This window comes from Xyrauchen texanus, chromosome 17, assembly GCF_025860055.1.
Source record: "Xyrauchen texanus isolate HMW12.3.18 chromosome 17, RBS_HiC_50CHRs, whole genome shotgun sequence".
NCBI classification, from domain to species: Eukaryota; Metazoa; Chordata; class Actinopteri; order Cypriniformes; family Catostomidae; genus Xyrauchen; species Xyrauchen texanus.
Window position 1 is genome coordinate 38,782,329 of NC_068292.1, and position 14,801 is coordinate 38,797,129.

The window sequence follows — 14,801 nt, forward strand, 5'->3', positions numbered from 1 at the left end:
TTGCTGGTTAAAGCTGGTCTTTCTGACCTCCCAGCCTAGCCAAGCCGTTTCGACCTATTGAAAAACACATCTTAAACCAGTCTAAGGTGCGACAAATGTTGTTTTCGCAACTGAACAATAGATCATAAACAAGTCTAAAGTGGTTTATTGGTATTTTCTGTTTTAAGCTGGTCTTGTTGGTCTTTCTGCTTGGCTAAGCTGGTTGCCTTACTGAATAAACACTTCTTAAACCAGTCTAAAGTGGTTTACTGGTCTTCACAGTTTTAAGCTGGTCTCCCAGCATGGACAAACTGTTTTGCCCTACTAAAAAACTCAAAGACTAGACTAAAGCAGTTTTTTGGTCTTTGCTGGTCTTAGCTTATCTTGCTGATAACCCAGCCTGAACAAGCTGTCTTGCCCTTTTGAAAAACACATCTTAAACTAGTCTAAAACAGTTTGTTGGTCTTTGATGGTTTAAGATGGCCTTGCTTGTCTCTCAGTTAGGCTTAGTTTTGTCTCCTGTCTAGGCTTATTGAAAAACACATCTTAATCCAGTCTCAAGTGGTTTACTGGTCTTCACTAATTTATGCTGGTCTTGCTGGCCTTTCAGTTTGGCAAAACTGGGTTACCCAACTGAACAACTTATCTTAAACCAATCTAAAGCGGTTTGTTGGTCTTTGCTGGTTTAACCTGGTAAACTGGTCTTCAACTTTCAGACAAGTGCCCAAAATCCCTCTTAAAGCATCAAACCAGGCCAAACCAGCTCTAATCAAACCAGGTTTATGAGGGCCTCTAGCTTCTGACTGCAAAGCACAACAGATATCCTTTCTTGAAGACTTCAGAAAATGACAGAGACTTTGTTGGCATCCAACTGCCTGAACTCTGTGAATTTAAGCTGCTTTGCTACTTCACCGTTGTCCGATCTAAGTTAATAAGGGCTTCGTAAGTTAATGAAAATGTGCGATTTCTCTTTGTGTTCCGACAGCTTTTTAATACCTATTATGGGCTGAAACTTTTAATGAAGGTTTTAGGTTCTCGTGACAAGCTAGTTTTCGGCAAATGACGACAGAGATACACGAACACTGAACTTTGAGTGACCAGTGGAGCAACTGCCTGCCAGCAAGGAACTTCACACAGGAGACCTTATTCTTCAGAACAGATAAAGGCCCAGGGATGAGTGACTGCTTTTTAAAGCCAACGTTTAACTCTGCTCTGGGATAATTAAAGCTCGCCATCTCGTTTGAGAGGGTTTACTTAATCAAGAGAACCCTCTCTACTGTTCTATAGCTGAGGAATAACACACATAAACCGTTTAATGCCACCAGGATTGAGTTTGCATTAATTCACAGCACTTTCTCATAAGTGGAGTGAATTTAAGCCACTCATTGCTAAATGCGCTTTAAAGAGATCTAATTGAGCAGAGGATCGTGAGGGAATGACTACACCTGATGAGCTTGTACTACTTGTTAAATGGAAGAGAATGGGAACTTGTCCAAAGAATTTGAGGACATGGAAGACTTAGTGCAGGATTGTGATGGGGCGGTTGAAAAATCTGACATAAACTCCTTGCGTATGACAATGGAAAGATTACTTGGGCATCCTGGAAGCAAACAAGTTTAAACTTTGGACCACCATCGGTCTTCGTTTTAGCAAAGCCATCAAAAAGTACAGAATCTAAGAGGAGATTTGCTAATACATGGTGCTGCCCACAACAAAAGGGCCATCAAATGGCTTTGACTCAAGTACATACTAAGTAACTAACTCCAGAATGTGAGAGTTTTGGTCCAACCCTTAGAGAAAAAAAAGTACTGTGACATTTACCATGATACAGTGATGGAATCAGATGATGTTTTCTATGGTACTGAATGACCATGGTATTTACATGGTGTACCAAGGTACCATGTCCAAAAACCATATTTTGGTACATTTTTAGTGTATACAAGTATACATTTAAAATGGAATCATATAAACAATATTATAAATTTTTATTGAATGTCTTGATATACATTAGCCATTTGGATAGAAACAATGTATATGTCTGTTTAATCATTATATATTATATATAATTTGTAATCAAATTAATTACATGGTGTCCCAATTAATTGATCACAATTAATCGCATGTACAAATATTTGCTGATCTCGGGTGCGTTGTGTCATAAACATAAATGTTTTAGGTCACCGTGTCAAAATAAATATAGTTTAACACTTAGAACACATCTTGAGATCCCTTAGTTCGAATTTGCGCTCCATCAAGTGTTTTGAACACAAGAACAACAACAACAACAACAACTTACATTTATATAGCGCTTTTCTCAAACTCAAAGTGCTTTACATAGTATAGGGGGAATCTCCTCAACCACCACCAGTGTGCAGCATCCACCTGGATGATGCGACGGCAGCCATAGTGTGCCAGAACGCCCACCACACACCAGCTATTGGTGGAGAGGAGATGGTAGAGTGATGTAGCCAATTCAGGGATGGAGATTATTAGGAGGCCATGATAGATAGGGGCCAATGGGGGAATTTGGCTAGGACACCGGGGTTAAACCCCTACTCTTTTACGAGAAGTGCCCTAGGGATTTTTAATGACCACAGAGAGTCAGGACCTCGGTTTAACATCCCATCCGAAAGACGGTGCTTTTTTTTACAGTATAGTGTCCCTGTCGCTATACTGGGGCATTAGGACCCACACAGAACGTAGGGTGAGCACCCCCTGCTGGCCTCCCTAATACCACTTCCAGCAGCAACCTTGGTTTTCCCCAGGAGGTCTCCCATCCAGGTACTGGCCAGGCTCAACCCTGCTTAGCTTTAGTGGGCAACCAGGCAATAGCTGCAGGGTGATACGGCAAGAACGTAACGCGTGTTTGTGTTGTGCTGTCTGCTGGATGGTTGTTTTGTTCACTGTACAAACTGCGCATTGCCCATACAGCTGAAGTTTCACTTACTGCCCTCTGGAGTAAACAGGTGGTACTACAAGCTTGCATTTCTCAGGAATCTTCCTTATTACGGTCTGGGGGCATTGCGATTAATTGCGTACATTTTTTTAACGCGTTATTTTTTTATAAACGTAATCACACAGAAATAACACATTAAACGACAACCGATTTAATGCATTATTTCTGTGTGATTAAGTTTATAAAAAATAACGTGTTAAAAAAACGCAATCACATTTATATATATATATATATATATATATATATATATATATATATATATATTATTATTATTATTATCATGGTATTATCATCAGTATAATTATGGTACCAAATCCATGTCTAATAAACGCTGTTAAATGGCACTTTATTGTTAGTGGAAAAATACTGTATTATATCCCCAAGCCATCTGCCTCTGAATAAAGCTTCATAAACAAAGCAAAGCAAAATATTTATTTATCTGCAGGGCCATTACATTTAGACAAACAGCATGAGACAAATATAAAATTAAAATAGTAAAATAAAAAAAATAGTGAAATAAAATAGTGCCGAACTGCCATTAGTTCTAAGGTTCAGACATGTTATGCCTTTTCCTGAAGAACAAAAGGAAAATCATAGCGGAGTGGAACTTAAAAAGATTCTGCTCCTCAAAGACAGTCCTTGAATGAAATCCCTTTGGGCACTGTAGGTTTTTTAAAGAAATGTTATTTAAAAACATTTGCTTGAGGCAGAGGGACATTCAAAGCAAACTCTTCATTATCAAGAACACGGCAAAGCTGAGAATGCAAAGCATGAACTTTGAGGCCTCAGTCTAGTACACCAAAAAATTAATTTTGGATGAATTTAAATTAATTTAAGTATAATAAAAGTAGGTCATTCAACTACAAGTATTCTGAAGTCATATGACAGCTTTCAATGTAGAACAGGCCAAAATGTAAATTATTTGCTTAAAATCTTCCCCTTGACACTAGCTACAGAACCTCATTCAAGCTTGTGCAAATTCAAACTCAATGCTCAGCTGCCAATGCTGTTTGGCATCATTGATGTTTTAAGTATGCCTTCAGATAAATAGTGCAGAAGTCACATATGGAATACTTTGTGGAACATACATATGGAGTATTTTTGTCATTTTCAGAACTTTACAGTCATAGGACACATCAACATTCCACTATCCATCTCAGTTTGTGTTTCACGGAAGAAGGAAAGTCAAACTGTTTGGAAAATAATGAGGGTGATTAAATGACAGAATGGTTTATTTTGGGGGGAACTAACCCTTTAAGGGATATTCACAAAAGCCCCAACTACGTTTACATTCCCATGGTAAATCCTGGCCTAATTTGGTTGAAATTTCTTAGATCAAACTCCGGTTTTCAGGTATATTTCAGGCCCTTAAATGGAAATTAATTTCCAATCTCTGAGCATTACATACATTTTTTAAGATCGTACAAATGTTATGCTACTTTTGGTTCGCCAAGATATGTACTTTGATGAATATTGAAAGGCTTGCTTGTGGCTCTGTTTTCCCTACTTTAACAACATCTTAAATGAGCCGCTGGTTTGCCAGTCTTAGCTGGTTTAAGCTAGTTTGATTGGTCGAGTTGAAGCCAGTCTCCCAGCCCAACCAGCTGACAAATGCCCAAAACATTACTAAAACCAGCAAAACAGACCAGCCTGACAAAGCTAGGAGACAATCTAAGGCCTGCAAACCAGCCAGGTTTTTTTTTTCAGTAGGGTTGTGAGAGGCATGCTATGGCTGACCTTTGCCACAAAAGTATTCCATGTCCTCGCAGGTGAGGTTGTCTGGCTCAAAGTCAGCAGCAAAATTGTCCTCCACCGAAAACTCCTCTTTCATTGCGAGCTCGTCTGAGATACACTCCTCCTCTTCCTCCTCCAGACCTCCGTCCAGTGGACCTAAACACAGAACATTCACTTGCCATCAGAGAAATCATTATGAACATGCGAAGGCTGTAGATACCTTTTCAAAGTTTTTAATTATTTTTCATTTTGTACAAATTTGAAAGCAGCGTTGTGAAATCATTCACAAAGAAGACTGTCCCAGATTGTAAACATACATAGAAATAATTACATTCCAGAAAAAAGCAATATAAGAAAAGTTGAATCCAATTAAAAAGGACCGCTTGCCAAACTAACAACTATGTAGAGTTATTCAAATCAGTCACTTAAGAAGTTCAATTACAGTTAGAAAGCAGCTGCCTATGCCGTGAGCAGACATCTCCTTTTTGACTTGTTTGATCTGAAATTGTAAGTCATGGGGTCATTTGCAACAATGTAGAACTCTACTATTTAACACATTTATCTTTGCATACTGCATACTTTATAACATAGGCCTACCTGTACTGTTTTAAAAAAATGTATGTTGAGAATGCAGGATTCCATTTCTCAACATGGTTAATAATATCTTCTCAGGAAAGAGCGTTTTTTTGTGCCTGGCCCACTTGACTGAGTCGCCTTATGACCGCTGATGCACGTGTCTCGAGCTGCCTGTGTCAAACCATATAAACCCTCTTCATCTGGAGAAAAGTTCCTCTCGCATGACCTGCTGACTTTTAACACCAGCATCAGCAGGAGCGAAGGACAGAAAATGCCTTTATTAATTTGTCTGCCTTATCACAGGATACAATGTTGATTTTCCATTTACATTTCATGCCTCCAGGTAATACACCGGTGCAATCTTAAAGGAGACATTTGTTCCCAATGATTAATTTTTTTCTCCGCTCTCTGCAATGCTATTTTTTTTTTCTTTCTTTTATCTAAAATATTTCTTGACTTAAGCTTGTAGCTGTCTTTTATTTTTTTGGTATTTGCATATTACGATTTTGCTGCAATCAAGGCACTGGTGGAATTGCTTCTACCTAACATGTAAACCTAAAGAAAAAAAGCAGTTAAACCACATTTGAAAAAGTGTTTTCTACAACTCCACCAAAGAAAAATTGAATACATCTCTATACAAATAATAGTGCATTTTGTTTAGCAATACTGTATCATTACATTATGGTATAAAAACTTCAGAAAAGTCTTAACAGTGGTGTTTTCTAAGGCAAGCATCACTATTAGTGCTCATACTGAGGGTTTTTTCAAAAATATGGAATTATGCTTTGGTGCGTAACTCATCCTAAAGTGTTTGTGCTTTATGAATGATACCTCAAATCATGCCGTGTGTAGAGGAGACCTGTATGTTTAATGTTCTAAGCAATCTAACATACTTACATTGAAGGAGGGACACAAATGATATCTAGAGACTAAAATGTCATAGAGACTTGGGAGTGGGCTTTATAGATTTGGGCCAGTAATAAAAAGCAGCTAGAAACTACAAAGCACACCCTAGCAACCTCATATTACTGTGCTAACAACAATTCAGAACAAGGCCTGGCTCCAGTTCTTGCACAAGATGTAAGGTGGGCCATAGTACCCTCCGAGTGGGCCGAACAGTTGGGTGTGGGTATGATTGTCAAGGTGGGCCAAGCTCATAATTGGGTGGACCAGGCCAACCTGTGGAGCCGGACCTGTTCAGAACACCTCAGCAATTGCTTAGAAATGCCCTGGCAATGAAATTAAACACCCTGGAATTGTAACGATGATTTTTCTCGGATAACTAAGGCCATATCCACACTAAAAAGTTTTAGTTTGAAAACGCATTGATTTTGCTATATTTACACCCATCATCTACACTGAAACAGCATTTATTCTTGACCTGAAAATGGAGCCTTTCCAAAATGCTCTGTTACCACATACTTTGGAAAACAATGACATAAAAAAAAACACACGTTACAATAAGGTTCCATTTGATAACATTATTTTAGAATTGTAATGCCCATTTCCCACTACTTAGTAGGTTAACGTGGTGGTGTGGTTGCTCACCTCAATCCGGGTGGTGGAGGACAAGTCCCAGTTGCCTCCATTTCTGAGACCGCCAATCCGCGCATCTTATCACATGGCTCATTGTGCATGACACTGCGGAGACTCATGCTACTCTCCGCAATACACGCACAACTTACCACATACCCCATTGAGAGAGAGAACCACTAATTGCAACCAAAAGGAGGTTAGCCCATGGGACTCTACCCTCCCTAGCAACCGGGCCAATTTGGTTGCTTAGGAGACCTGGCTGGAGTCACTCAGCACAATCTGGATTCGAACTTGTGACTCCAGGGGTGGTAGTTAGCATCAATACTCACTGAGCTACCCCTCAAAGAGAGAGAGAGAAAGAGCGTGAACAAGGAGAGACTCGAACCGGGGACCTTCTTGCTGTGCGGTGACGGTGCTACCCAATGAGCACATATCTGTTAATCAGAAGGTCACTGGTTCGAGCCCCACGGCCACCACCATTGTGTCCTTGAGCAAGTCACTTAACTCCAGGTTGCTCTGGGGGGATTGTCCCTGTAATAAGTGCACCGTATGTCGCTTTGGATAAAAGCGTCTGCCAAATGCATAAATGTAAATATAAATTAATGGTAACTTAAAAGGTACACTCTGTAATGTTTTCCTCATTAAAAAGTTCTCCTTAAGAAATGAATTGTAGTTTTGCAATATATGTAGGTTATCATGACCACTCTCATTAAAATGAAGACCCTAATAACCTTATAAAAGCTGTTTAATTCTATATGGAGAGGGTCCGCACATGGGGGCTGCCATATTATAATCACACGACCATCCGAATACTTCTCAATTAATCTCAGTAACCATCCTGTTATTCGACACATTCAGTAATTTATTAAAGTAATCATGTCAGACTGTGAATACTACATTTCTTCAGTGGCATCTAAAACTGAAAACTATTGATTTTAAATGATGCTGCATCCAAATCACCAGGTGCCAGTGTAAGTCCAAGATGACAAAGACCGAGGTTACTCAGTGCATCATTAAATCGTGTGACTCTTAAGAAGGTATGCGTAAGTACTTTTTCTAAATTATCTGACTTGCAATTTTTACCCAATAAAATAAAATGCTGAAATTATCATCTAAATTGAAGGAGAGACACAAACCATATCTATTAACAAGAGACTAGAGACATGTGGGTGGGCAAGCAACCACCTAGCAATTACAAAGAACACCATAGCAACCACTCAGCAACACCCTTGTAACTACCCAGCAACCTCATAGCAACTAGGGGTGTGAATCAGACGTTTCATCATGATACAATCTTGAATCGATTTTCTTGGCCTGCGATCCTATATTTGCAGATACTTCAATGTCTGCCGTGATAGGATTCGATTCAGTCCTCAAATGCAACCAAAACATAATTATACAGATTAATAATATAAAAGATAATGTCACACATGTGATCATCACTCGTCTTTTTTTTTCAGTTTAGTCCAATTCAAAATACTTACATACCCATGACTTGTTACCAAGTATCCGTGCTATCCGGGGTTTTCTTGGCTACAGCTTCCACAGTTGTAATGAAAAATTCTGTTAACAGTTAACTGGGATAAATGTTAGTAAGGGTGTTGATGTGTAGATGTCTAAAGTCTTATAACTGATGCTGGAGCTGAGCAGGTGTTTCTGAGTTTGTCACGAGAGCTCATATTTTAAAGAGTTGATTCGCTCGCACGAATTCGCTCGCACGAATACGGTCAATGGAGCTCACATTTCGGTTGACATATTTGCATGGCGCATGGATAGCAGAGCACAATTTGGCTTCAAAGACCCCACGCACTTCCGTGTCCCACATGAAAAGCATATTTAGCACTCAAAGTCAAATGAATGTAATAAGGTTGCTTCTTCGCCTGCTGGAAATAAAAGGTACATCTAAAAAAAATTATATATCGATATTTATGCGTTGTTTTGATAACATTGGATAATTGGTCATTGGATCATTACACCCCTAATTGCAACTCGGTATCAACCATTCAGAACACCTTAGCAACCGCATAGCAACACCCTGTCAACCACCCTCAACACCTTAGATTCATGACGATGAGTTTTGACAAACAATCTAACTAAGGCCAGGTCCACAGTTCCACACTAACACGTTTCTACTTAAAAACTCATACATTTTGCCATGTTTACGACCTTTATCCACACTGCATTTTACTTTGTAAAATGATGACATAAGGAAATTGAAAATGTAGTTCACAAACAAAAATGGGTTTAAGTGTGGTATAATATTTTCTTAAGGAAATCTAGTTTGCTGAGTGGTGGTGGCGTAGTGGGCTAAAGCGCATAACTGTTAATCAGAAGGTCGCTGGTTCGATCCCCACAGCCACCACCATTGTGTCCTTGAGCAAGGCACTTAACTCCAGGTTGCTCCGGGGGGATTGTCCCTGTAATAAGGGCTCTGTAAGTGGCTTTGGATAAAAGCGTCTGCCAAATGCATAAATGTAAATGTAGTTTATTTTTATTATGTTTTTATCATATTAAAAAGCATCAAAATAAGCCAGTTTGGCCCTGTGATTATTAAATGGATAGTTCACTCATCATTTACACACCCTCATGCCATCCCAGATGTGTATGACAGCAGAACACTAACAAAGATTTTTTTGAAGAATATCTCAACTCTGTTGTTCCTCACAATGCAAGTAAATGGTGATCAGACCTTTGCAGCTCCAAAAATCACAAAGGAAACATAAAATTGTACCATAAGTGGTAAAATGCATATCTTCATAAGGGATATAATAGGTGTGGGTGAGATACAGATATTTAAGTGTACTCTAAATCGCCACTTTCACTTTTATATCTGAAAGCCACATGTGGTGCCTTTTTAGTTTCACTTTCACATCACAAAGTGAAAGTTTAAGAGGAGATTTAGAGTAAAAAAGGACTTACAGTGCTGTGAAAATGTATTTGCCCCCATCCTGATTTCTTTGGTTTTTGTGTATATCTCATACTAAATTGTTTAAAAAATTTAAATACAATCTAACATAAAACGAAGGCAATCTGAGTAAACACAAAATACAGTTTTTAAATGATAATGTTATTTATTTAAGAAAAAAGTTATCCAATATCAACTGGGCCTGTGTAAAATAGTATAATCCCCAAATCTAGGAAATTGCATTCATAAAGGGGTTCAGCTAGACTAGACACACCCAGAACTTAAATGGACAGTTCATGCTCAAAAACCCTCCAATATGGCAGAACTACAAAATTCTACCACAGCGTTGTTAAGACTGATCTCCAGTCATCGGAAGTGTTTGCTTGCAGTTGTTGCTGCTAAAGGTGGCACAACCAGCTCTCAAGTTTAAGGGGGCAGTTAGTTTATCACATGGGTGATGTGTGTTAAATAACTTAAAATGGACAGACAGACAGATAGACAGATAGACAGATAGACAGATAGATAGATAGACAGACAGACAGACAGACAGACAGACAGACAGACAGACAGATAGATATCTGGCATGGCGGTAAGTAAATGAGAAGAGAATTTTCATTTTTGGTGAACTACCCCTTTAAACTTGCCATAGGGAGGTTTTAAACTGACGAACAGACATGTCCTCTTTATGTTGACATCTCACGTGCAGCACTTAACATGCTATTTTGTTCGTTTGTAAGATGTGAGCTAGTCACTCTCTGTAATAAAGCAATCATTTTAGTGAAGAGCTCTTTCCTCCTGAGCACAGTACCGTCAAGCAGCGCCTGATCTTCCCAAATGGCCCTCTCTGTTCATTAAGACTGCTAAATGACTCCTTTATAGTGTGCTACCTCTGCAGGACTCATGCTACATGAAAAGAATTAGCGGACAGATCTATAATAGACACGGTGTGAAGTGCTGGCGAGACGCCGTTTAAATTAGTCTACAGTTTTACGATCTTATCGCGTTCAGGCTTTTCACGGGCTTGCAGAGGAGAGCAGCGTCTCACACTCTCTCAGATCATCTCAATATGCTAAAAAAAGATGGACAGAGATATATGAGCTGCTCTGAATCGTTAAGCTTGATACGCATCTAAAAACAGTTCTTCAAACAAAATTGAGGGTAAGGTGTCCTGATTAACATCACCTACAGCTTTAAATGGTTTTAAAGCTGAAGTGTGTTATTCTTTCGATGTTAAAATGCTTTCTCCTACCTTTGTATATTATGCAAAGACAACTAACACTGTGGCGCTATCAAACAGTTGCACTGTTTTTTACAGGAACCCAACACATTAACATTTGCTAAACCAATGGCGTGCGTTTTTGGCAGGAATATCTGACAGCTATTATTTTTGCAATCCCGTTGGTGATTCTAGTAGCAGAAAAACTACACATATCGCCATTAAGTGACACTGGCAACGCATGTCTTGCATGTGTAAAAGCACTTTACTTTTCCAGGAGTTGCCATTTTTTCCATCATAGATACATCTATGAATAAATGCTACTTCACCTGACCTGATTGCCAAAGTTCAAACCCTTTCGACATGTTTGGCTCATTATACTGCATTCATTGCATGAAGAGACCTGAAATAAATTCAGAGACAGCAAACGATAAGAATAATGACTTTCTAAACGACTAGGTCCGCACTCCTAGCTCATTTTCTGATAGTACTGTCCCCTGCTATATTTAGTTGTGTACTGTTTAAAAGACTGTCACGATCAATCACTTGACAACTGAATGCAGGATGCGGTTTGCAGATGCTGAGAGGGGTCGAATGTGACGGACACCGCCCTTATCGCCTCTTACACCATCAGATAATTGCTAGAAACACAAGAAAGATCATCAATGAGACATGAGATCTAGTATCAGATAAGAGCGAATCTGGTTAGAAGCCATGTGCATTGTACAGGCTTTGTGATCCATTTAACACAAAACACATTCTGAGGTCTATTGACAAACTGCAGTATTTCAGCTAGCAGAGGAAATTGATCTGTGTTAAGCAAACAAAGATTTGTATCTTTATCACATTCATGTGGAGATAAAACTGTTCACAACGTCTATGTTGGAAACAGCACAAGCTCGAAGTACCACCTGTTTTCTACAGGGGGTATTAAGCGAAACTTCAGCTGTATAGGCAACATGCTGCTTATATACAGAGTAGTGAGGAAGATTGGATCATTTTACTGACTTGGATCTTTGAATCTCATTCAGCAAAATGAATGAATCTTTATTCAAGTCATTTCGTTCATTAGTCTACAGGAAACAGAATTGATTTTCACCTCCCGATTTGCCCTTTGTCTCAGGCAGCTCCCTAAATCCCTATGTCATGAATCAGTATATCTTGAACACGAATTTGGGTACTAAGGATACTGATCCACTGAACATTGGGACACTTATGACTCAATCACCTGCGACACAATAAGGAGCTTGCACATTCAAGCACAGCTGATATTCATCAGCACCATCACTGTGTAAATGATCCTATCTTTCATTTTCCTTGAAGATATTCAAATGTACAGTGTTATTATTACAGATAAATGGCATAAATAAAGAAATGAAAATATATAGGAGTGTATTTTAAGCATTTTTACAACTTAAATATTTAAAAGATTGTTTCACTTGCATGGTACTTATGAATGAAAGACATTACAAACAACATCTCTTTTGAAGAGAAAATAAGACTTGGACTTCATATTTTTATACTTGTGCTCATCACCTAATGACTCGAGAGACTCTAGAAGACATGATGACGTTCCCGTTAAGGGAACATTGTGAGCAACGATGCTCCCTTGTTTTTACTCTGAATTGTGGGATTTTTTAGGGGGCAAACATTTCAGTGCACTGGAACTATTTGTGATTGAGACAGCCCTAAAACTGGCTGACACCAGTCAGTGCCCTGACTACTGAACAAGGGAGCTGATTGAGATGCACTCTCAGTCTTTTGATCTGATGCTGCGTCCCTTACAAAAATCGAGAGTTCATGGCAAATTTGCCACAAACTTGCAGCAAATTTGGCAGTAATAACTTTCACATGCAAATGATCTTTTCTGCAAAATTGAGGCAAATTGTCCATTGTTGTCGAAGTTTGCTGGTTACATTTACATTTATGCATTTGGCAGACGCTTTTATCCAAAGTGACTTACAGAGTCCCTTATAACAGGAACAATCCCCCCGGAGCAACCTGGAGTTAAGTGCCTTGCTCAAGGACATAATGGTGGTGGCTGTGGGGCTCGAACCAGCATCCTTCTGATTACCAGATTACCAGTTACGTGCTTAGACCACTACACCACCACCACTCCAGTGGTTGTTCACCACTACTGGCGAAAAGCTGCAATCTTCTGGCAAACATTTGTGGAGAATGAAAAGCTCAGTTGAATGTAAAATAACGAGCTACAACTGTGAAACATGAAAAACAAACATGGCTGTGATAACAGCGCTTCATCGGTTCTTAAATGTTTTGACATCTTAAGCTTCACATACGTTTAATGATTAAACGCTGTGAAAATAAACTTCATTGAGAATAAAAAAGGTTTTGAGTGATTAATAATAATTATAATCTTACCTGCAAGCTTGTATCCCCATCTATTGTATTTGTATTGCTTATGGATACGAGAGCTTTCTTTCTTGAAAATAATCGTTAAGTAAAAGGATTAAAAATGGCATTTTTTGTTGCAATAAAATACATTTAAAAATCATAAGAACTGTCATGATGAATTCTATTCATGTATTTAATGCAGGAAGTGGTTACAAAATATTAAAGTAAAATTGTCTTTGATGACTATCAGTAAATTCAAAGGGAAATTCTTTAAGGCATACTTGGTTTGGGTGTACAGTTCAAAATAAGGACATCAATAATTCAAGAGGATACAATATAAGGGGAAAATAAATGACAATTTATTCAAAATCAATTAAGTAGCAAGACATTAATATGGGGTTTTCTAATAGCTTTTGTAGTATATGATATTTTATGAAGAAAATATTGCAAATATTGAATGTTGCATAGTTTAGGACTGGGCTTCAATTTAAGGCATCTTGCTTTATAAATGTAATTTTTTCCCATCATTCAGAAAGTTTAAAGCTTCAACTAACACTTTATTACCAGATTCAGTGTTATGGAAAATAACCATCATGACAGAAACATTCACAAAATTATACATTGCAAGTAATAAAGAAGCTAAAATGTGAGACTAGAAGTGCTCCGTGAAACTGTAAAGGCAAAAATACAATCAAACTAGCCACTTTTAAGGTAGGTTGGGAGCAGGGCTGGATTGGTAATCTGGTATACTGGACATTTTCCCAGTGGTCCGACGCACTTTGAGGCTGATCAGGGGTGGACTGGCCATCGGGAGAACCGAGTGGGCCGGTGGGTCGGACGCAAAATGGGCTGAATGGGCCGCGATAAGCTAAAACAAGCCGCCGCGTTATGCAGAACGGACCACAAAACGGAGCCGCGATATGCAGAAAAGGACAGCGAACACCCCCTGCTCAACTTTTTGGCCAGTTGCTATGTAAAATCCCTGGCCGATATCTCTTCCCAGTCCAGCCCTGGTTGGGAGTATGAACTAATTTCGGTTTCCAATACAGCGTCCGACTCATGAGATTAACTAATCAATTCTGATTCCTGTACAGATCCAATACGGCTTTCACGTGAAAAATTTATGAAAGACTCATACCCAAAGACTGACTCGTGAGGTGAACTAATAATTTCTGTTTCTTGTACCGATCCTATGAGTATCTATGATGCTGTCAAGTGTCAGATGAATGAAAGACTAATACCCGAAGACACGGGAGGGAAATAATACATTCCGTTTCACGTACAGAGCCTATGCGGCTGTCCCGCGTCAAATGAACGAAACACGAAAGCACGAATTTTGCGCATGAGCAGCCATGATAAAATGAACAGCAGTCTCGTTTCAAAGGCTGAATCCTCTGGAGGTTGCATTTGTAGGTCGCATACGTCATCGAGGCTGTCTTGTTTCAGAAAAGAGAGTAGGACACTCCAAATGCAGCCTTCAAATGCGACATTCTTTCACAGGAGTTCGGAGGATGCATGAGGTGTATCCTTCGTGTGCACTCACA

General features: G+C 39.0%; 1 protein-coding gene across 1 annotated transcript in view; it reads right to left on the minus strand.

Annotated features, from left to right (window-relative positions):
* zfpm2a (zinc finger protein, FOG family member 2a) overlaps positions 1–14,801 on the minus strand; it is a 213,315-nt gene that overhangs the window by 146,003 nt on the left and 52,511 nt on the right. The window contains exon 2 of the mRNA XM_052146270.1: positions 4,673–4,825. Within this exon, the coding sequence (XP_052002230.1) occupies positions 4,673–4,825 (153 nt within the window). The remainder of the gene's footprint in view (positions 1–4,672; positions 4,826–14,801) is intronic.